Source organism: Ursus americanus, chromosome 28 (genome assembly GCF_024610735.1).
Source record: "Ursus americanus isolate L20-20 chromosome 28, mUrsAme1.1.p, whole genome shotgun sequence".
NCBI lineage: Eukaryota > Metazoa > Chordata > Mammalia > Carnivora > Ursidae > Ursus > Ursus americanus.
Genome location: NC_142154.1, coordinates 6,147,838 through 6,170,592, shown reverse-complemented (window position 1 = coordinate 6,170,592; position 22,755 = coordinate 6,147,838). Strand labels below are relative to the sequence as shown.

Sequence of the window (22,755 nt, the reverse complement as noted above, 5' to 3'; positions counted from 1 at the left end):
AGAAACCGGTGGATGCTAAATCCTGGGAGATTTTTTTTTTCTTTTTATTCTGAGTTACTTTTAGACTTACAGAAAAGTTGTAAAATAATACAAAGAATGTCTGTGTATCCCTCCCATAACATCTTACATAGCCTTAGTCAGAATTTTAAGAATCGAGAAATTAACATGGGTACAATACCATTAGCAAACCTAAAGACCCTATTCAAACTCTATAATGGCAGTTTTTCCACTGATGTCATTTTTTCCCCCAAGAATCCCACTCAGCATAGTACATTGCACTTGTTATTTTTCCCTAATCTTCTGCAGTTTGCAACAGTTCCTCAGTCTATCTTGTTTCTCATGATCTTGATAACCCTGAAGAGTATTGATCAGTTATTTTGCTGAATGTCCCTCAGTTGGTGCCTGTCTGGTGTGTCTCATGATTGGACTGAGGTCATTCATTCCTGGTAGAAGGACCCCAGAAACGGCGCCTTGCCTTTTTCAGTATATTGTATCACTGGGCTCATGATGTCTGTGTCATTTCTGGTGCTACTAATTTTGATGACTTGGTAATGGTGGTTGTTGCTGGGCTTTTCCATTATGCAAGGGGAAACTAGATGAGGAGCAGGATATTTGTGTGGTCAAAGTGTCTCCCTACAAACTGCTCCTGGTTGTAATTATAAAGTAGAAAAATCAAGCAAAACACCTGACTGAGTGACCAGAATTAATATTACCAGTGAGGGATAGATGGACATCACATGCTGGTGTGATACTATGAGAAGGACACAGTATCACCTGTGTTCTGACCGGGAATGTGTAAACACAGTGTGATCATGAGGAAATTACAAAATGAGGACTGTTCTATTTGGGAAAAAAGTTTGTATCTGGACTGTGCCATTAACTTGATAGTTTCAGTCTACCAATTAAAAGAAAAATTTTAAAGCCTTCCAAAACAACAAGGATACATAATCTTATTTCGTCTACTTTTGTGTTTTAAAATGCACTTTTAAAAATTGGGTGATGGGCATTAAGGAGGGCACATAATGTAATGAGCACTGGGTATTACATAAGATTAATGAATCACTGACCTCTACCTCTGAAACCAATAATATATTACATGGTAATTAATTGAATTTAAGTTAAAGAAACAGGAAAAAAACCCCAAAATTTTAGAAATGACGTTGGAAAATCTACAGAATTTTTTTCTCTTTCTTTTGAAAGGCCAAATATGAATTAGAAATTTGTGATGTATTATTTAAAAAACAGAAGTTAAGGGCGCCTGGGTGGCTCAGTGGTTAAGCATCTGCCTTCAGCTCAGGGCGTGATCCCAGGGTCCTGGGATGGAGCCCCACATTGGGCTCCCTGCTCAGCAGGAAGCCTGCTTCTCCCTCTCCCACTCCCCTTGCTTGTGTTCCCTCTTTCACTGCCTCTCTCTCTCTGTCAAATAAATAAAATCTTTTAAAAAAAAACAGAAGTTAAAAAAGGAATTAAAATAAAATGAGAATAAAAGTTTTAAAAGAGTCGGGGTTTCTCAGCCTTAGCACTGTTCACATTTTGGACTGGATAATTCTTTGTTGAGTGCCATCCTGTGCCTTGTAGGGGGTTTTAGCAGCGTCCCTGGTCTTCTACATCAGCAGATCGTTGTACCCTTCTAGTTATGACAACTGAAAATGTCTCCAGGCATTGTCCAGTGTAGTCTGGGGGGTGGGAGGAGGGACAGATTCAGCCCTGGTTGAGAACTACCCTTCTCTGAGGGCTGTGTCAAGGGCTGAGTATTCTGCTGGAGGTTCCAGGTGGAACAGTCAAGTACTTCCTTATTATGTATTTAAGAAGGGAGATACGGGGGCACCTGGGTGGCACAGCGGTTAAGCGTCTGCCTTCGGCTCAGGGTGTGATCCCAGCGTTCTGGGATCGAGCCCCACATCAGGCTCCTCCGCTATGAGCCTGCTTCTTCCTCTCCCACTCCCCCTGCTTGTGTTCCCTCTCTCGCTGGCTGTCTCTCTCTCTGTCAAATAAATAAATAAAATCTTTAAAAAAAAAAAAAAAAAAAGAAGGGAGATACGGACTCCAGTCAGAAAGACCAGGCACGTGTAGTTGGGGAAGAGAACAAATTCACTGTTTTATTTGTCTTGGCTTCTGTGACACTCATGTCTCTGGATATTGTCAACCTCACCTCAGTTTTTGCTGGCTGCTGCTTCTCTTTTTAATCCTTGAATGTTGGTGTTTCTCCTCTCTTTACATCCCCCCCGAATGATCTCATATGTTCCCATTGAACTCTTTCTTCTCGAGCTCCATTTTGGCATATCCAGTTGACTACTTGGCATTTCCACTTGGATATCTTGGGAGTAGTGGTTCTGAGTGCCACATCGATTTGCTAAATCAAAAACTGGGGCCTTGCAATTTGTTTTTACAAGCCCTGTGGGAGATTTACATGCTTAATACCAAGTTTTCACCATGTCAGTGGCTGATACCACTATCTACCCAGTTAGTTGCTTAAGCCGGAAATGTAAGAGTCCTCCTTGATTTCTCTTTCTTCGTCATCACACCCTTTTCACTTCTAAACCATGAGGAAGTCTGTCTCAGTCTGTTCAGGCTGCCGAAAGAAAATATGGCAGACTGGGTGGCTTATAAATGAACATTTATTTCTCATGGTTCTGGAGGCTAGAAGTTGGAGATGAGAGTGCCAGTGTGGTCAGATGAAGGCCCTCTTCTGGGTTGTAGACTTCATGTTGTATTCTCACACGGTGGAAGGGGCTAGGGAGCTCTGTGGGATCTCTTATAAGGGGACTAATCCCATTCATGAGAGTTCTGCCCTCATGACCTAATCATCTCCAAAGTTCCCACCTCCAAATACTATCACATCGGGCACTAGGACTCCAGCATGTGAATTTGTGGGGGGACATAAACATTCAGACCACAGCAAAGTCCTGTTAATTCGAGCTCTCAGATTTATCTTTAGTCTACTTTTCTTCAACTTCTTTATTAGTTTGCCAGGGCTGCTGATTATAAAATTACTACAAACGGAGTAGCTTAAACAATCAAAATTTATTTTTATAGTTCTGGAGATTCGAAGTCCAAGATCGAAGTGCTGGCGGCATTGGTTTCTTTGAGGCTGTGAGAATCTCACCTAGCCTCCGGTGGTTTGCTGACCGTCTTTGGCGTTCCTGAGCTTCTGTCACCCTGCTCTCTGCTTTCATTTTCACAGGGCACACTTGTTGTGTATGTCTCTGTGTCCAGGATTCCCCTTCCTAGAAGGAGTCTTTCGCACCAACCGTAATGACCTCAACTTAAGTAATTACATTTGCAACAGCCCTATTTTCAGATAGGGTCACATTCTGAGGTCCTGGGGGTTAGAACTCCAACATGAATTGGGGGGGGGGCACAGTTCAACCAGTAATATCTCCCCTGCTATTTGGGCTAGGCCACAATCATCTCCCACTTTTGAGTACTATAGCAGTCTCCTAACGTATCCCTATTTCACTCTTAAGCCCCCCACAAGCCATTCTTTGCATAAGGAGCAAGACTGACTTAAAAAAAAAAAAAAAAGTGTCCTATCACTATGCTCTTTTCCCTTCAGTAAGTTCTGTTGTACTTAGACAATTGTAGAATGAAGATACGAATAAATTTCAGTCTTCACAGCCCAGCGTCATGTTAAATTCTACCCTCCTCTGTCTAAATCAATGATATTTGTGATACCTGAAATCTCTGAAGGGTATGAACCTGACAGATGATTCGTACTGGGAATTTAGGTCCTTGCGGTAGATAAATTGTTGCCAGAAACTTGTAGCTTTTTCTTTCTTTGATTGCAGTTGGCTAATCTCCTTCAGAATCAGGCAGTGAAAGGAAGAGCTGCCGGAGCACTCCTGCGAGCCATCTTCAAAGGTAATAATTCATGCCACTTCTCCGCGCCTCGGTTGGTTAGTAGATTTATTTACTTTGGGTACATATTGCTGCTTTTCTTACTGTTGGAAGCCACACTGAGACTTTTCTGTGTTACGGGGATTTTATAAAATCAACTAAAGCAGCAGTCTCCTGTCTTGTGGACTCAAGTAATTTTACTTAAAGGGATTGAAGTAGGTACTTGAGATTGTATCGCTGGTTTGGGGGCCTACAAAGGATGCATTTCATAAAATTTACTTTACTTGCTTTTAAAATTGTGGAGAACAGCAACGTTTAGTACTTAACCTGTGCCTAACAAGGGGCAGAGGAGTTCTGGGGTTTAATGACTTGGAATATCTTGGTTGACTTCTGTGTTACTTTCCCACCAGCGCTGAGTGAGGCTGATGATTTCTCCATATCCTTGTCAACACTCGCTACTGTCTTTTTCACTGTAGCCATCCTAGGGAGTGTGAAGTGGTATCTCGCTGTTTTGATGTGCATTTCCCTGGTGGTTGATGATGTCGAGCCTCCCTTCATGTGCTTACCAGCCATTTGTATATCTTCTTCGGAGAACTAGCTACTCAGATCATTTGCACTTTTAAAAATTGGGTTGTCTTTTTATTATTGAGTTATAATCTTTATATGTTCTAGATACCTATCTCTTATGATTTGCAAAGATTTTCTCCCATTCTGGGTTGTTTTTCACTTTTTTGACAGGATGCTTTGAAGCACAAAGTTTTTTGATGTTCATTTTGTTTTCTTACAGCTTGTGCTTTGGGTGTTTTATCTAAGAAAACCATTGCTTAGTCCAAAGTCATGAAGATTTAAACCTGTGTTTTCTTTTCAAAGTTTTATAGCCTTAGCTTTTACATTTAGATCTTTGATCCATTTTATTTTGGTATAAGGTATGAGGTAGGAGTCCAGCTTCATCTTGTGTTTAGCAGCACTCTTGCTGAAAATCAGTTGCCCGTAAATGTGAGGGTTTATACCTAGACTCACAGTTCTAGTCCCTTAATCTATATGTCTCCTTATGTCAGCACCACACTGTCGATTACTACAATGTTACAGAAAATTTTCAAATTGGGAAGTTTGAGTCCTCCAACTTTGTTTTTCTTTTTTAGGATTATTTTGGATATTCAGGGTCCCTTGTGTTTCCATATGAATTTTAAGATCAGCTTGTCAATTTCTGAAAAAAAAGGAAGCTGGGGTTTTAGTAAGGATTGTGTTGAATCTGTATATGCATTTGAGGGGCGCCTGGGTAGCGCAGTCGTTAAAGCGTCTGCCTTCGGCTCAGGGCGTGATCCTGGCGATCCGGGATCGAGTCCCACATCAGGCTCTTCTGCTATGAGCCTGCTTCTTCCTCTCCCACTCCCCCTGCTGTGTTCCCTCTCTCGCTGGCTGTCTCTCTGTCACATAAATAAATAAAATCTTAAAAAATATATATATATATATATATATATATATGCATTTGAGAAGAACTGCTATCTTAGCATAAGTCTTCCATTACATGAACGTGGAATGTCTTTCCCTTTACTTAGGTTCTCTTTATTTCTTTCACTGATATTTTATAGTCTTCAGAATACAAGTCTTATACATACTTTTCTTAAATTTATTCCTAAGTATTCTATTTTTTGATGCTATTGTAAATGGAATTTTCTTAATTTAGTCCTCTAATCGTTTGTTGCTAGTATGTAGAAATGCAGTAGCCTTTATTAGGATTTTATTTTAAAATTTATTTGGAGAGAGGGAGAGAACGAGCAGGTGAGGGGATGGGCAGAGGGAGAGAGAGAGAATCTCAAGCAGGCTCCATAGTTAGTGCCGAGCTGGATGCAGGGCTCAATCTCAGGACCCTGAGATAAGATTTTATTTTTAAGTAATCTCAAAAGGGGCACCTGGGTGGCTCAGTCAGTTAAGTGTCTGCCTTCAGCTCGGGTCATGATCCTGGGACCCTGGGATAGAGCCCTGCATCAGGCTCCCTGCTCAGCGGGGAGTCTGCTTCTCCCTCTTCCTCTGCCTGCCACTCCCCCTGCTTGTGCACTCTCTCTCCGTCAAATAAATAAAATCTTTTTTTAAAAAAAGGTCATCTCTACACCTAACATGGGACTCGAGCTCACGACCCTGACTGAGATCAAGAGCCGCATGTTCCTCCAACTGAGCCAGCCAGGTGCTGCTCTCTGATAATTTATTTTTTTGTGGATACTTGAGGTTTTTCTATAAACAAGGTTATGTCATTTATGAATAGGGATAATTTTACTTGTTTTTCAAACTGAATGCTTTTTTTTTTTTTTTTTAAGATTTTATTCATCTGAGAGAGCACTCAAGCAGGGGGGCGGGTGTGGAGGGGGGCAGAGGCAGAAGCAGGCTCCTTGCTGAGCAGGGAGCCCAACATGGGGCTCATCCCAGGACCCCGGGATCATGACCTGAGCTGAAGGCAGATGCTTAACCATCTGAGCCACCCAAGTGCCCCTCTTCTTAATTTTTGAAGAATAGTTTTTCTGGTTGTAGAATTCTTGGTTGACAGTCCTTTCAGCATTTTGACTATGTTATCCCATTTCCTTCTGCCTTTCAATGTTGTAGGGGGTTTTTTGTTGTTGTTTTTGTTTTCTTTTTGATGAGAATGCAGCTATTAATTGTATTGAATATCTGTTTCCCAGATGACTTGCTTCTCTCTTACTGCTTTTAAGGTTCTTTCTTTGTCTTTGACTTTTAAGGGTACAGTTCAGTGGCCCTAAATCCAGTAATTACTCTGTCTAGAATTCCAATACCATCTTGAATAGAAGTGGTAAAAGTGGGCATCCTTGTATTTTTCATGTTTTATGGAAATGCTTTCAATCTTTAATAATCGGGTATGATGTTAGTTGTGGGTTTTTCACATATGGCCTTTGCTATGATGAGATGTCTTTGATTTTGTTTGCTATTGTATGTCGAGGTGTACTTCTCTTGTGTTTATCATTGGAACTTACTGAGTTTCTTAAATGTGCAAATTAGTGTTCATTAAAATTGGGAAGTTTTTGGCCATTATGTCTTCTTTTTGCCCCTTCCTGTCTTTCGGGACTTTCATTATGTCTGTGTTAGCACTCATGATGATATCCCACGGGTCTTTGAGGCTCTGTTCATGTTTCTTCTTTCTTTCTGTCCCTCAGACTGGATAATCTCAGTGCCTCTATCTTTGAGTTCTCTGGTTCTTTCTTCCACCAAGTCAGATCTCCTGTTGAGACTTTATTGTGGATTTTTCAGCTCAATTATTGTACTTTTCAATTTCAGAATTTTTATTATTTACAAGTTTTTTTCATATTTATTTGAGAGAGAGAGAGAGAGCGAGTGAGCATGTGCACTGAGTGGGGGTGGGGTGGGGCGGGCAGAAGGAGAGAATTCTCAAGCCGACTCCACGCTGAGCGCAGAGCCTGATAAAGGGCTCAATCTCATGATCCTGAGATCATGACCTGAGCTGAAATCGAGTCAGATGCTCAACCAACTAAGCCACCCAGGTGCCCCTACTTATTTACAATTTCTGTCTCTTTATTGATAGTCTCTATTTGTGAGACATTTCCTTTAGTTCTTTAGGCATCGTTTCCTTCTTTGAACATACTGAAAATAGCAGATTTAAAATCTTTGTCTAGGGGCGCCTGGGTGGCACAGCGGTTAAGCGTCTGCCTTCGGCTCAGGGCGTGATCCCGGCGTTCTGGGATCGAGCCCCACATCAGGCTCCTCCGCTATGAGCCTGCTTCTTCCTCTCCCACTCCCCCTGCTTGTGTTCCCTCTCTCGCTGGTGTCTCTAAATCTGTCGAATAAATAAATGAAAAATCTTTAAAAAAAATAAATAAATAAAATAAAATAAAATCTTTGTCTAGTAATTTAACATCTAGGCTCTGTCAGGGACAGTTTCTATTCTCTTTTTTCCTGTGTATGGGCCATACTTTTGGGACATTTTAAATGATATTTTGTGGGAACTCTGGCAACCAGATACCATTCCCCTCTGCCAGGATTGTTGTTCTTGATGGTTTTCATTATTTTTGTCAGTTTTCTTACTGCTTTTATGGAGGAAAGGATTTTCTGAGGTCGTTATTATTCTGCCATTCCTGCTGACATGACTCAGTTATATTTTGAAGAGGAATATGTTAAAGACATTTAATTTGGGTTACTGGACCTGAAAAGGCTCTAAGGTATAAGAGAAGGTACTTCTCCATTTGCACTATGAACTTGTTTTAAAAATTAATGATGTAGGTGGAAGAAGAAAAGATGACCTTTCAGTCATCTGCCTAATGTATGTGCTTTTGTAAAGCTCCTCAATATTGCTGTTCTAAACATTATAGTGATCAGTAGTTTGAAAATTCTACTTCTATATTAAACTATAATGTTTGTTTTTCCTGTTTGCTCTTCAGCTTTTTAAGATTTCTTCCTTTATTCTTTCTTTGTTTCTGTACCGCTCGTTAAAACAATAAGGTTCCCCCTGCTCTGAGGAAGCTGGAGCTCTTAGGAGACTTAAGATATACGTTTGTTGTATCCGCTTAGTGGAATCAGGGGATTTGCAGAAAGAAGTAGCGTCTGAGATCATAGGATTACTAATGCTAGAGGTAAGATGGAAAACAAAATTTTTTGGTTTTGGGTAGATTTGGGGCCGGGGATTGTAGTTTGTTGAGGGAGTGTAAACTTAAATGTGCAAATCTAGCATAGTTCCTACTTATCAATAAGAACTACTGTTAAAAAACAGAATAGATGATGGATGGGCCATAAACCCATGTTTATGTTAATTTCTGATACTGTGGACATCTGATATCTTTGAAGAGTATTTGAAAACATTGGAGGACTGATGGAGGATCCTGACCTTTGAAATCTTTTACAATTATAAGTTTGTACCAGAGCAGACGATTTCCAGGATCCCTTATAGTACCAGTTCTGGGTTTCAGTGCTATTACTATTAATTCAGCAAGAGACACTATTTGTGGAAAGAGATACCGAACATCTAGATTTCTGCTTAACATTTTCCTTATCCCATGAATGTTTAGGCTCACAATTTTCCAGGATCATTACTGGTTGAATTAGCCAAGGAGTTTGTTGGTGCTATCAAAGAGGGCAGCTTAACAAATGGAAAGTCTTTGGAGTTATTACCCGTTATTCTCACTGCCCTTGTTGCCAACAAGGAAAATCTGGATTATGGAAAAGGTAATTTTCTTCCAATTTTAGTGGCTTTTTTGCTAGTTAATCAAATTTATTTCTCAGTGTATTTTGCATTTCTAGGTGCACTGAGCGGGGAAGAATGTAAGAAGCAGTTGATTAACACCCTGTGTTCTGGCCGGTGAGTCTTACTAACGTGTAGCACTTTCTCAGACGTACAAGTGGCCAAAAAAGGGATTACTGTCTATTTCAGGAATTTGTATCACTAAGTCTTTTAGTCTGTTTTTTTGTTTGTAATATACAACTGTAAAACGATTTATGTAGTCCACGATGAATTTTTGAGAGATTATTTACTATATTTTCTGTTCTAAGACTATATTGACTGTTCATCTTAACGCAGTTTTGTCCTCTAGCATTATTTGGAGTCCCAAGGTCCTTAAGGCTGAGAAGTCCCCCTGCTACTACATCTTTTATGTATTTTTTTAAATGAGTGGGATATATAAGTAGTGGTTGTGTCTTTAAGCCAGAAATATGGGAATCTACCCTAAGGAAAGACTCCAGCATAATAAGAAATCCTCATACATGAACATGTTCGACCCAGAAAATTGTGACCCACTTAAGTATACAGTAATAGAGAGATGTAAGTTATGGTATGTAACCTACGTAAGTTAAGGTAGAGCCACTCCATGAAATTTAAACCCATTAAAAGTGAAATATAAAAAACCATCAAAGATGAAAAATCCTTACTACAGTCAGTGAAATAAAGAGAATACTAAGTTATGTAATACAGTGATTACATTTGGGTATGTTAAAAAGAAACAGAAGGGAACACCCGAGATTACCTAAATCAGAAATAACAGCTTTTATGGTTCTTTACATAAGATCCTTAGCATACATAATTTTAAGTATGTCTCAGCTCATGTGTGCTTATCTATTTATTCATTCGTTTTTAAATTAAAAAAAATTTTTTCAAGATTTTATTTTTAAGTAATCTCTATACCCAACATGGGGGTCAGACTCGACCCTGAGATCAAGAATCGCATGCTCCTCTAACTGAACCAGCCAGGCACCCCCATTTGTTTTTAATACCCTAAAGAGTTTATTCAATACACATTGTAATACACCTTGCATTTTTCATTTAACACATCTCTTCATGTCAGTATACACAACTCTACATCATTCTTTTTAATAGTTCCATATTATTCTGTTATAAATGGCTAATTTCTGATTGTTAAGAATGTTTTTTCCCCAATAAATAATATATGGTTACTTGGGTTTTTTGCTGTTATAAAAAGTGTTGCAGTGAACATCCTTACATATCTAGGTGACTTTGTAAGCGTGTACTTGGGATATATTTCTAATACTAATTTGAGGAGGGGGTGTCTGGTTATGTGTATTTTTAAACTTGATAAGTATTGCCAGCTTGTCTTTCCAGAAAGGTTATATCAGTATACACTCTCTAAAATAGTATGTGGAGAGCATTTGTTTCCCCAAAATTCCCAGCACTGAATATCACCAAACTTTGATTTTTGCAGTTTTATAGGTTAAAAGCTGTTATTTCATTGATTCTTTGATCTTGTTTTCCAGTAGTACCAAATCAAACTTGAAATGGCCTGAATTTTTTTCCTTCCTTATTAATTTTACATAGTAATATGCAAATAAGTTAAATTGAGATAAACTTTCATATTCTTTGTCATTTTCTTGAACCAGATGGGATCAGCAATATGTAATCCAGCTCACCTCCATGTTCAAGTAAGCATCATTATTCCCTTTTCTCGTTTTACCCTGCTGTGTGAACTTGCCTGTAGAAATTGAAATTTAGCAACCCCAAACACTGCTCTCCCCCGAGTAAGAGTATTGGTACCTCTCTTTTCTGTTACAGGATTTTCGCCCTTTTTTTTTTTTTTTTTACTATAATTGCTTATTTAAAGTATAACTATGATTTTTTTTTCCAATATGACTTGACTTGTGTAAAGCTTTTGGCCCCCTTTAAGTTTCTCTCTCAGATGAAAGACAAGGAGGTAGTTATAATATTCTCATATCTCCCAAATTAGGCCATAGCTCTGGCCTTGAGAGTCTTTGATCCACAGGGATGTCCCTCTGACTGCAGAAGAGGTGGAGTTTGTGGTGGAAAAAGTGTTGAGGATGTTCTCCAAGTTGAATCTTCAAGAAATACCACCTCTGGTCTATCAGCTTCTGGTTCTCTCCTCAAAGGTATAAATAAAAAATAAATATATGTTTTTTAAACTCTAGTGGAATGATCAGGTAGGGCCATTCAGCTTATTCATACCCTTGATTTACATACTAGGGCATAGATGCTTTCATTTCATGTCTGATGATATGATGGGTAAAAGGGTCATGCTCCTCAGCCCAGGAAAACATACATGACTCTTGTACTCCCACATTCTGTGTGTGGGGGTGGGGGGTAGCAGAAGGGATAAAGATCTCAAAAAAGGGTGGACTGTCCAGCCTCTAACTGAAGTCTGACACTAAGATGCATTTCAAACTCAGTCTCAACATGAAAAAGTCTTCTGTAAATGCTTAGTGTGATTTTAGGTTGTAATTTACCTATGTAGGTTCATATTTGAGAATCCTCTAAGCTGAAAAGTACTTTAAGTTCAACTTGGTGATCTTGCTCTTATGGGGAGAACTTACCTATTTTGTGTTTTTTCAGGGAAGCAGAAGGAGGGCTTTGGAAGGAATCATAACTTTCTTCAATGAGCTAGATAAGCAGCACAATGAGGACCAGAGTGGTGATGAGTGAGTAATATAGTACAGAAATAAAATGATTTTGACAGATGCCCTTCTTGTGTGTTTTACTTCCTTGTTATTTAGCCTTTCAGTCCCTACCTTCACGTTAGCCGAGAACTTCCTAGTCCTCTCTGAGCTGCTCAGTACTAAAGCAGCCTCTTCACCTCCCTCATCTACAGCTCTCCAGGAGCATAGCAGTAATTGTCATGTAAGTTGCAAGTTTATAAGCTGTTGATGAAGTTTCTACTCTGTACCAGGAACTATTTGGCCTTGGGACTATAGTGATGAACCAGTCAGCAAGGTCGCTGCTCTCAAAGAGTTTAAATGTTGGTGAGAAGAGAACAGAAAATAAATAAGAGAACTATTAGAAAGTGCTATGCAGATGACTCAGATGGATGACATGATAGTGACAATGTAGCTACTTTAGAGTGGGGGAGTCGGGGAAAACCTCTTGGAGAGGGTGTTACTTTAACTGAAGCCGGAATGATAAGAACCACAATATGTAGATCAGGGAAAAGAACATTTTCAGTTAGTGGAGTAGTTAGTATGAATGCCAGACACAGCTTGGTATGTCTGAAAAAAGATTTTTTCTAAAGCAAGTATTTGTAGGGTGTTTACCTGTGCCAGGTGCTGTTCTAAGCTCTTAAACCTCACAACAGCCCTGTTTTGCCTCTACTTTATGCATGTGGAACCCGAGGCACAGAGAAATCAAGGAATATCCCAAGGTTATATAGCAGTGGAGCTGAGATTTTGATCAGGGCAGCTTGGCTCAGAGCTCATGCTGTTAATCTGATTGCAGCCTACCACTTCTACTGTAAGGTAACTTTTTGTTACGTGGCTTGAGCAATTGATTAGAAGGTGGTCTTATATACCGAGTTAGGAAGGACTGATGGAAAAGCAGGTGTAGGACGAAATAAGCTCAGTTTTAACTATGTTAAGTTTGAGATGTATTATTAGCTTCCCATTTGGAGGTATTAAGCAGACAGTCTAGAGCTAGAGGGAGAGGTCAGGACTGGAGATAAGAGACTGGAAAGAACTAAAACCATGGGATTGGATAGGGAATCCTAGGGAGATTGTGAAGAAAAAGAAACCCAAGACTGAGCTCAGAGGCATTCCACCATTTAAAGGGAGGATGAGCCAGCCAAAAAAAAAAGAAAGAAAAATTGGAGAAGAATTCATTGACCGTGCCCCAGAAGACAAGAGTGTGTTTCAAGAAAGAAGTGGTCAGTTGTGTCATATCTGCTGGGGTGTTAATTAAGATGGGACTTGATTATTGGTTTTGGCAACATAGAGGTCATTTGTAACCCTTGCAAGAATAGTCACATGGCATTGAGGGGAGTGGGTAGAGAGGGGCAGAAGCCTGGTTGAATTGGATTTAACTGAGAACAGGTAAAGACGTGGAATTAATGATAATAGATATAATTCATGCTTTCAGGAAGTTTTGTTACAAAGAAGCAAGAAATGAGGTAGTAGAATTTACACTTCCTGCCTCCAGTGATGGTATGAGTTCAGCTTGAGTTGGTCTGCTTGTTCATCTGAGTATCTGCACTCTTGTCTCTTGCTCAATCTGTAGCTCATACCCTTCTGTTGAATCTTTTAGGCTATTGGATCTTGTTACCGTGCCATCAGGCGAACTGCGTCATGTGGAAGGCACCATTATTCTACACATCGTGTTTGCCATCAAACTGGACTGTGAACTAGGCAGAGAACTCCTGAAACACCTAAAGGTAGCCCCGGACTCCTACGGTGATCCAGGAGCTCTTTATGAAACAGGGGTGTTTGAGCTCAAGCCTCTTTGATGCATGTTAATGACAGGAGACGAGTTGAAGCATTGTACAGTGGCTGTAGATCTAGAGGATGCCTTTTACTCTGAAAGTAGAAAATATATGTCACCACATTCTTAAGCAAGTTCCATTTTAAAACCATGCTTAAATGTTTGGGTGTTTAAAAAGGAAAAAAAAAAAGATGACTGTTCAGCAGGAAACTTAACGTTTAATCATACATAACTCCATCATCATTGTAGATGAGCTTCAACCTTGACCTCTGTTTCTCCATATAAGAATTGGGATAGTGCCTATTTCTAGTAGTCTCTTATGGAGTTTTGCGAAACCAAGTCATTCATCATTAAATATTTGCGAAGTAGTAAGATTAAAATTAGAAGTGTTTTGAACCCTTTTAAAGAAAAGTAGTATACAGATAAAAGACCTATTTTTTCCTATTTTTTCTTTTGGTTAAGACGGTGACCATCAGTTTTCTTCATTTGCAAAGATCTGTGTTTCCTTTTGTAGATAGAAAGTAATCCACGGGCTCATAATTTAGATCACGTGAAGATCTAGCAACGTTCCACGCAGTGGTTTTCGTTTTCCCAGCTACTGACAATTCTAAGCCTTAATCAGTTATTATACTGGGAGTTACAAAATGGTAGAATTAAAATAAAAAATTTCTAAGTCTATTATTCCTTCTACATTCTTAGCTGGCTTCCATGAAAAAAGCCTCCCCCCTCCTATATTTTTGAATATTGCTATGCACCCACTAACCTTTTTTAATTCCTTGTATTCATTATTCATTACTCCACATGACCCATATTTGGCCAGTTGGATCCTTCAAGTTCGCGTCTGTGTCCTTCTGACGTGACCCTTTGAGCACTGCTATCCAAGGCTCCCCATCCATATGGATATCAGCCATTTCTCCAAGGAGCCCTGGGTCCCTTTTGTAGGAAAGGATATTCAAAGACCATGATGTGGAGCTAGACTTTAAAGCTTCTTTATCTCCTCAGTATCTGTTCACTTTTCTTTTTATTTAGGTTTATAGTAACTACATTATTGATCTTTCCAAAGAACGAGTTTTGTATTTTTTTTTTTCAAGATATTATTTCAGAGCGAGCTAGCGCGCGCGCACATGTGCTCAAGCATGAGGGGGACGGAGAAGCCTATCCTTGCTGAGCAGAGCCTGATGCGGGCTCGATCCCAGGACCCTGGGATCATGACCTGAGCTAAAGGCAGACGCTTAACCGACTGAGCCACCTGGACACCCTACCAGTTTTGATTTCTTGATCTACGCCACTGTATTATTTTTGTTTGTCGATTTTTTGTTATTATTTTTGTTTATTGTCTTTTGGGTATCATTTCTTTCAGGCCTCAAAGACCTCTATTTTTTTAAACTTTATTGAGATACAACTTTTTTTTTTTAAGATTTTATTTATTTATATGACAGGCAGCAAGAGAGGAAACACAAGCAGGGGGAGTGGGAGAGGAAGAAGCAGGCTCCCAGCAGAGGAGCCTGATGCGGGGCTCGATCCCAGAACGCCGGGCTCATGCCCTGAGCTGAAGGCAGACCTTTAACGACTGAGCCACCCAGGCGCCCCTATTGAGATATAACTTTTTAATTTAAATTCAGTTTAGTGAACATATAATGTATTAGACTAGTTTCAGAGGTAAAATTAGTGATTCATCAGTTGCATATGACACCCAGTGCTCATTACATCAACTGCCCTCCTTAGTGCCCATCACCCACCCAGTTACCCCATCCCCCCACACACCTCCCCTCCAGCAACCCTGTTTGTTTCCTAGAGTTAAGAGTCTCTTATGGTTTGCTTCCTTCTCTGTTTTCATCTTATTTTTCCTTCCCTTTCCTTATGTTCATCTGTTTTGTTTCTTAAATTCCACATGAGTGAAATCATATGGTATTTGTTCTTCTATGAGATATAATTTATAAAACATAAAATTCATCCATTTTAAGTTTACAATTTAGAGATTTTTCATAAGTTTACCTCGTGCAGCCATCACCATAATCCAAGTTTAGAACATTTTCGTCACGCTGTAAAATCCCTCATGCCCATTTATAGTAAATTCACATTCCCAGGCCACCACTAATCTACTCTCTCTATAGATTGATCTTTACTAGACAGTTCATAGAAATGGAATTATATAATAAATGATCTTTTGTGTATGACTTTGATTTAGCATGATGTTTTCAAAGTTATCCATGTGTTGTAGCCCGTGTCAGTATTTCATTCTTTTTTCTTGTTTAATAGTATTAAATAAGAAATCTGTCAGTTGTTTTAGCTGTTCACCAGTTGACGGACATTTGAATTGTTTCTACTTCGGGGCTACTATGAATAATGCAGTTATGAACATTCATATGCAGGTCTTTGTGTGGACATATGTTTCACTTCTCTTGGATAGATACCTACAAGTGGAATTTCTGGGTTATGTGATAAATGTATATTTACGTTTTTAAGAAACTACCCAAGTGGCTATGTCATTTTACATTCCCACCAGCACGGTATGAGGGTTCCTGTTTCCCTGTATCCTCTCCAACATTTGTTATTGTCTGTCTTTTTTATCATAGCTGTTTCGGTGTGTATGAAACAGTATCTCACTGAGGTTTTGCTTTGCAGTCCCTAAAGACTGATAATTGAGCATTTTTTCGTGTGCTGATTAGCTGTTCTGATATCTTCTCTGGGAAAATGTCTCTATAAATCTTTTGCCCATTTTTGATTGCGTGTCTTATTATTGAGTTTTAAGAATTCTTTATATATTCTAAGTCCTTCATCATGTATATAATTAGCAAGTATTTCTCCCAATCTTGGCTCATCTTTCTATGAGGTCCAGTTTATCAATTTTTTCTTACAGAGCTTATGCTTTTGGTATTATATCTAAGTAATCTTTGCCTAATCCAAGGTTTTAAAGATTTTCCAATATGTTTTGTTTTTAAAGTTTTGTAGTTTTGGGTCTTAAATTTAGGTTTCTGATCCATTTTAGGATCTGTATTCAGTAGGTTATGTTATACTTTTAAGATGTGAATGGTGACTCCTTTTTGGTTTCTCTGTAGGCAGGACAGCAAGGAGATTTCAGTAACAGCATATGTCCCTTCAGCATTGCCCTCCTGCTCTCTGTAACAAGAATACAAAGATTTGAGGAACAGGTATTTATTAATGACTTTTTGCTTCCTCCTATAGTTGATAAGGAGTACAAGAGCCCTTTTTTAGCCCATTCTGCTAGCAGCAAATTCCTCTGTAAGGCATGTAGGCCCACGCTGTTTTCTGGGGGCTGCCCAGAGACTTGTTCAGGTACTTGGTTTATGCCTTTACTTCATATGGTGTGGTAAGCCAGGTGGTGAGTGGGAAGAAGAGTGGAAACATATCACACAGTCCAGGTGGCAAGAATGGGAAGTTTAGCTAGGAATTCACTAGTAGTTTTATTATGGTGCAGCTTTCTAAGAAATTATCCCTGATTGAGTTTAAATTAATGAGAGCAATGTAGTTCTAAGGATGGAAATATAAAATCCTTTACCCTTTTTTCTCATATGTGTGCCCTGATTGTGGGTAATATTAATATTGATTTTAGCCCTTTTCCTTTTTCTCTCTCTCTCTTTTTTTTTTTCTTTTTTCAGAGAGGGAGAGAGTGAGGGGGGGTAGGGAGAGGGAGTGTGAGAAAATCTTTTTTTTTTAAGATTTTCTTTGAGAAAGAGCAAGAGGGAGAAAAAGCACAAGCAGGGAAAGGGGCAGCGGGAAAGAGAGAAGCAGACTCCCCGCTAAGCATGGAGCCTGACGTGGGCCTTGATCCTAGGACCCTGGGATCATGACCTGAGCCAAAGGCAGATGCTTAACTGAGCCACCCAGGTGCTCCAGAGCGAGAGAATCTTAAGCAGGCTCCACGCCCAGTGTGGGGCCCGACGTGGGGCTCCGTCTCACAACCCTGAGATCAGGACCTGAGCGGAAATCAAGAGTTGGACACTTAACCAACTGAGCCACCCAGACACCCCAGCCCTTTTTCTTAAGGAATACCTACCTGTCTTCAACTCTTTTAAGTGCGCACTGGAAGTCGTAATTTTTATATCATACTCATCTAGTAAAACGGCCGTCTTAGGGATGTAAGTGTATGGCAGCAAGTAGGAACAGTTAACAGAGTTAAGATTCTGTAGCATCGGCTCTCATTTTTTGCTTCATTTTCCTGTTTCTTTCATTATATTAGGTGTTTGACCTTTTAAAAGCTTCGGTTGTAAAAAGCTTTAAGGATCTTCAGCTTCTCCAAGGCTCAAAATTTCTTCAGAATCTAGTCCCTCATAGGTCATGTGTTTCAACCATGATCTTGGAAGTTGTAAAGAATAGGTGAGTTCATGAACCAAACCCCAGTGGGTTCACAAGGTATTTAGTGTTGGAAAATACAATGTGATTCCATACTTGGGGTTCATCAGAGAAAATTGATGACTATGGCTGTTGACTTCACATATCAAGGTTTAATCCCTTGAAATTGTTCAAGCAAGCTTTTCCCATATCGAAAAATCCTTAAATCCCAAGGCTTGATTTCTTGGCCACCTTGATAGCAAGAATACAAAACTAAAGTGGGTGCCTTTGATCCTGTCATGATATTACACTTCTTTCTTGGTCTGAGTCTTCATTGGCTTTTTAGGTGAGTAAAAAAACATTAAAAGTTTTATTTACTTTTACTGTTGAAGTTTGGGGCTGATGGATGAAACTAAATTAGCAGTTTTGGACAAATCCATTTTATTTTATTTTTTTATTTTTTAAAGATTTTATTTATTTATTTGAGAGAGAACATGAGTGAGGGAGAGTGGCAGAGGGGGAGAAGCAGATTCCATGCCAAGCAGGAGCCCAATGTGGGGCTTGATCCCAGGACCCTGAGATCATGACCTGAGCCAAAGGCAGATGCTCAACTGACTGAGCCACCCAGGTGTCCCTAGACAAATCCATTTTAAACCAAATTGAAAAGATTGGTAACTACACTGGTTTTTATTTTAATTTCAAGATACACATTAGCTGTTGTAACTGTCTTTACTGTGTCATATTTGCTTTGTGGATCGAATGTTTTAAAGCTTTATAATTTAAGCCATAATCTGAGGTAAATCTCATTCCACGTCCTGGAATTCTCATTTAGATTGAATTTACACGAGGTTGGCACATAAGGCAAATTTCAGACTAGAATCCTTTGTTTCTGAGTGGTTTACCCATTGATAGGCTTTAAAGCTCCTTTATCTTCTCTGTATCTGGTTATTCTTTTTCCTGAGGTTTATAGTTGTATCTCCTGTATTTTCCCAACCTGGTCTCTTCAGTTTGGGCTAAAGATACAGGCATATTAGCTAGCCAGGAAATTCCTAGAAAGCTGCCCTTCTGGAAGTCCCAGTCAGCCATAGGACCTGGAATCCTATCTCCATCTATAGTTAGAGTGGGTTTCACTGTTAACACCAGGTAGGACCAAACCTCAGTGGGGAGGGATTTGGAGAATATTACTAGACTCCCTTAAATAAGCAGATGGTTAATTATACATGCTTGCCCCAGTCAGTTAACCTCATGTGATTAAATTTTTGGACCCCCCCCCACCACATTTTAGTGGTATTGTATTTAGACTTAGACTTGCCTGTTAGTGTGTATTTAGTAGAGTTGATTTTTCACATTTCTCCTGTAACACAGTATATTTCTGGAAAACCTGTTTTTTAAAATTAACACTCTAAAAATGACGGTGCTTGTGGGGAAGATAGGGCTGAGCAGACTTATATTTGACATTATAACCAGAGCATTAAGATTTTTTTTTTTTAGATATAACTGACATATAACATTATATTAGTTTTAGGTGTACAACATAATGATTCATTGTTCATGTAGTAAAATGATGACCACGATAAGTCTAGTTAATATCCGATGTGTTTTTTTAAGTATAATCAACGTGCAATGTTATATTAGTTTTAGGCGTAGAGCATACTGATTTGATGATTTTGTACGTTGCTCATTGCTCACCATAAATGTATTCACCATCTGTCACCATAGAACCATACACCATACAAAGTGGTAGGATATTATTATTATTATGGACTATTCCCTGTGCTATTCTTTTCCTCTCTGTGACTTACTTATTTTATAACTGGAATTTCCTCTTAATCCCCTTTATCTATTTCTTCATAGCCAAGATATGAAAGCAACCCAAGTGTCCATCAAGAGATGAATGGAGAAAGAAGATATGACACATACACAAACACTGAAATATCACTCAGCCATGAGAAAGAATGACGTGATATATTCTTTTTTTCCACATTTTTTTTTAAGATTGATTGATTTTAGAGAGCACGTGAAAGGGAGAGAGAGAGAAGGTCTTTTTTTGTTGTTCTGTTTTGTTTTGAGGGACAGAAAGTGTTAGGAAGACTCCACACTGAGTGTGGAGCCTGACTCGGGGTTGATATCATGACCTGAGCAAAAACCAAGAGCTGGAAGCTTAACTGACTGAGCCACCCAGGTGCCCTTCCCATATATTCTTTTTTTTTTTTTTTTTTTAATATTCTGTTAGTCACCATACAGTACATCCTTAGTTTTTGACGTGGTGTCCCGTGAGTCATTGTTTGCGTATAACACCCGGTGCTCCATGCAATACATGCCCTCCTCAATACCCATCACTGGCCTAGCCCAATCCCCTCACCCCCCCTTCCCATATATTCTTAACATAAATGTTCTGCTACAGTAAATTATGAGACTTTACCTTAAATAAGTTGTGGTAACCTGGACAGGCACAGTAAGGGAGTGTTGAGGCTGAATTCTGGAGACTAGAACCAAATGCACAAATATTGGGGAGAACCACACAATAAACACCTCAGAGATATTGGTTTGCATGTGGCCTAAGCCAAAAGGAAGAAAACAGGCTGGGGCACCTCCGTGGCTCAATCAGTGAAGCATCTGCCTTTGGCTCAGGTCATGATCCCAGGGTCCTGGGATCGAGCCCCAAGTCAGGCTCCCTGCTCAGTGGAGAGTCTGCTTCTCCCTCTCCCTCTGCTTCTCCCCCAGCTTGTGCTCACTCTCTCTCTCCCTCTCAAATAAATAAAATCTTAAAAAAAAAAAAAAAAAACAGGCTAAGGGGCATCATGAACAGTAGTCCTGTATTCCTCTATGGTTTGCTGTATTCAGTTCTGTTGATATACTTTGTGTTTACCTGCAGATACTTGGAGGTACAGAACATTAAGTGTACTAGGAAAAAATCACCTGTGAACCAGTTCAGCTTCCAGGTTATGTTTACTTCCCTAGTTAACAATCGTGTCTGAGCTCTTTCCTGTTACAGATAGACATTTTGTAGCAAATGGACTATAATTGTCTCTTTTCTCCAAGATTAGAACCTTATTTAGATTTTGTAGTAAATTTTACTGGTTTCTTTGCTTATGTTTATCTTTTGAATCTCGTATTTTTCTCTTGGAAAGATACCATTAGTATGTAATTTTTGCTATAATCCTTTCTGATATGATTTATGGATAGTAAACTTTCTGAGTCTTGTCATCTCTGATGTCTTGATTTTGCCCTCCCACTGAACAGTAGTTTGACCAGGTATAAAATTTTAAGTTTATAATCATTTTTCGTTGTCTTTTTGCATCTAGAATTACTGATAAAAAGGCTAATGATTATCTGACTCTTTGTACTATTGTAGATAACCTGTTCTTTTCTTCATGGGAACCTGTAAGACTTCATTTCTATTTTTGATATTCTGAAATTTAACACAATTTATATAAGTTCCTTTTTAAGTCATTTCTGCTTGATACCTGTTGTGACCTTTCATTTATAAGGATTCGTGTCTTTCCTAAACTGTTTTTCTCCTTATTTTCTTTAATTAATTTCTTCCCTTTTTTTTCATCTCCATTCTCTCCTGTTAGCTGTTGGGATGTCTTTGTATTCCGTGTCTCAATTTTTCTTTCAAGCTTTTCATATTTTTGTCTTTTTGTGTGAAATTCTACAAAAATCTTAGTTCTTTTATTTCATTCATTTGCTCTTAGCCCTGTTTATTTTACTCTTAGATTTATCTGTTGAGTTTTCACACTCTAGCAATCATGTTTTTCATTTCTAAAATTTCCAGTTGGTTCTTTTTTCATGCCAGTCTGTTTTTTGTTTCATGATCTAATATTCTCATTTAAGGATATTTATTAGACTTCTAAAATCTCCTTTTTGTTCCATTAACCTTTTCCCTCAGGTATTAGTTCTCTTCATTGAGTTTTGTTGCTTCTCTTTCAAGGTGGTCTTTTTTTCTTATATTTGGTGATTATTGGTTGTCTCCTAATTGTTGCTGGTGATTGCCGTTAGTTTGTCTGAGAGTGCCATATTGTGGGATACGGTGTACCTCTGCCGTGAAGGTGGTGGTAGGATATGCCAAGGGCTGACCTCCCTAACTGTCAGCATGTTGCATACTCGGAGTGCTTCTCTGCCTCTGAGGCCCGAGCTCCTCGACTCACAGATCCCACCTAAGTATAGCCTCATTGTTACTCACTTCTTGCCATAACTGGGGGTGCACTGGGCTGTTGGAGAAGAAGGTCCAGAAGGATGCTGTGTACCTGACTGTTCATGCTGGGGAATTCCAGCCAGTCACCCCACAGTGGCCCCAGGGTCCCTTCCAGGTCCCAGCACATCTGCCTTTGGTAGCTGCTTTTGAAGCCACGCCGTCGTTTTGCACTCTGGTCTGAGGCTTCATCTTTCATTCTTGTGTTACATTTCTTTCACTTTTTAAGGATTCTTTATAATTTCTAGTCAGTCAAAAACACCTTATTTTTCCCCATTGTTATGGATTGTGTAAGTGCACCGTATATAGGCGCACACATACAGACGTGTGTATCTTTTCGGCCATTCGTGGGTTTTGGGGGGTGCGAAGAATAGAGCATGTGCTCAGGCTGTTATCTTGATCCCAGATCTCCAGTGTGTGAATATTATTAAAATCTGTTGAAATGTAATGAGAATCTGTTCACAACTGTCTCCTTTATTCTTTAATGCTGAATTTATTATAATTTGTTGCTGTTTAGCAAGTAGAAATGATACAGAGGTTATTATAAGCATAGCATTTCCTCTACTGTGGGTATCCCCGAGGATTCTACTGCTGTGCAAAAGGTTATTTGTAGGTTTGGCTCATTGCTTTTGAAACCAGATCATGCATTGATTCGTACTATAAATATGAATATGATATAAATATGTGAATATATAAATTTGAATATAAATATTCCTGCTATAAATATTTACCATGTGCCTTCTAAATGTTAGTCTTAATGCGAGTCTGT

General features: G+C 39.1%; 1 protein-coding gene across 3 annotated transcripts in view; it reads left to right on the top strand.

The window, feature by feature from the left end:
* The window catches only part of FANCI (FA complementation group I), a 77,883-nt gene that overhangs the window by 10,326 nt on the left and 44,802 nt on the right, over nucleotides 1-22,755 (top strand). For all 3 annotated transcript variants that reach the window (XM_045813028.2, XM_045813026.2, XM_045813027.2), the window contains exons 3-12: nucleotides 3,789-3,861; nucleotides 8,302-8,432; nucleotides 8,865-9,021; nucleotides 9,097-9,154; nucleotides 10,684-10,725; nucleotides 11,064-11,187; nucleotides 11,648-11,733; nucleotides 13,325-13,451; nucleotides 16,558-16,650; nucleotides 17,700-17,836. In XM_045813028.2, coding sequence (XP_045668984.2) covers nucleotides 3,789-3,861; nucleotides 8,302-8,432; nucleotides 8,865-9,021; nucleotides 9,097-9,154; nucleotides 10,684-10,725; nucleotides 11,064-11,187; nucleotides 11,648-11,733; nucleotides 13,325-13,451; nucleotides 16,558-16,650; nucleotides 17,700-17,836 — 1,028 coding nt within the window. The remainder of the gene's footprint in view (nucleotides 1-3,788; nucleotides 3,862-8,301; nucleotides 8,433-8,864; nucleotides 9,022-9,096; nucleotides 9,155-10,683; nucleotides 10,726-11,063; nucleotides 11,188-11,647; nucleotides 11,734-13,324; nucleotides 13,452-16,557; nucleotides 16,651-17,699; nucleotides 17,837-22,755) is intronic.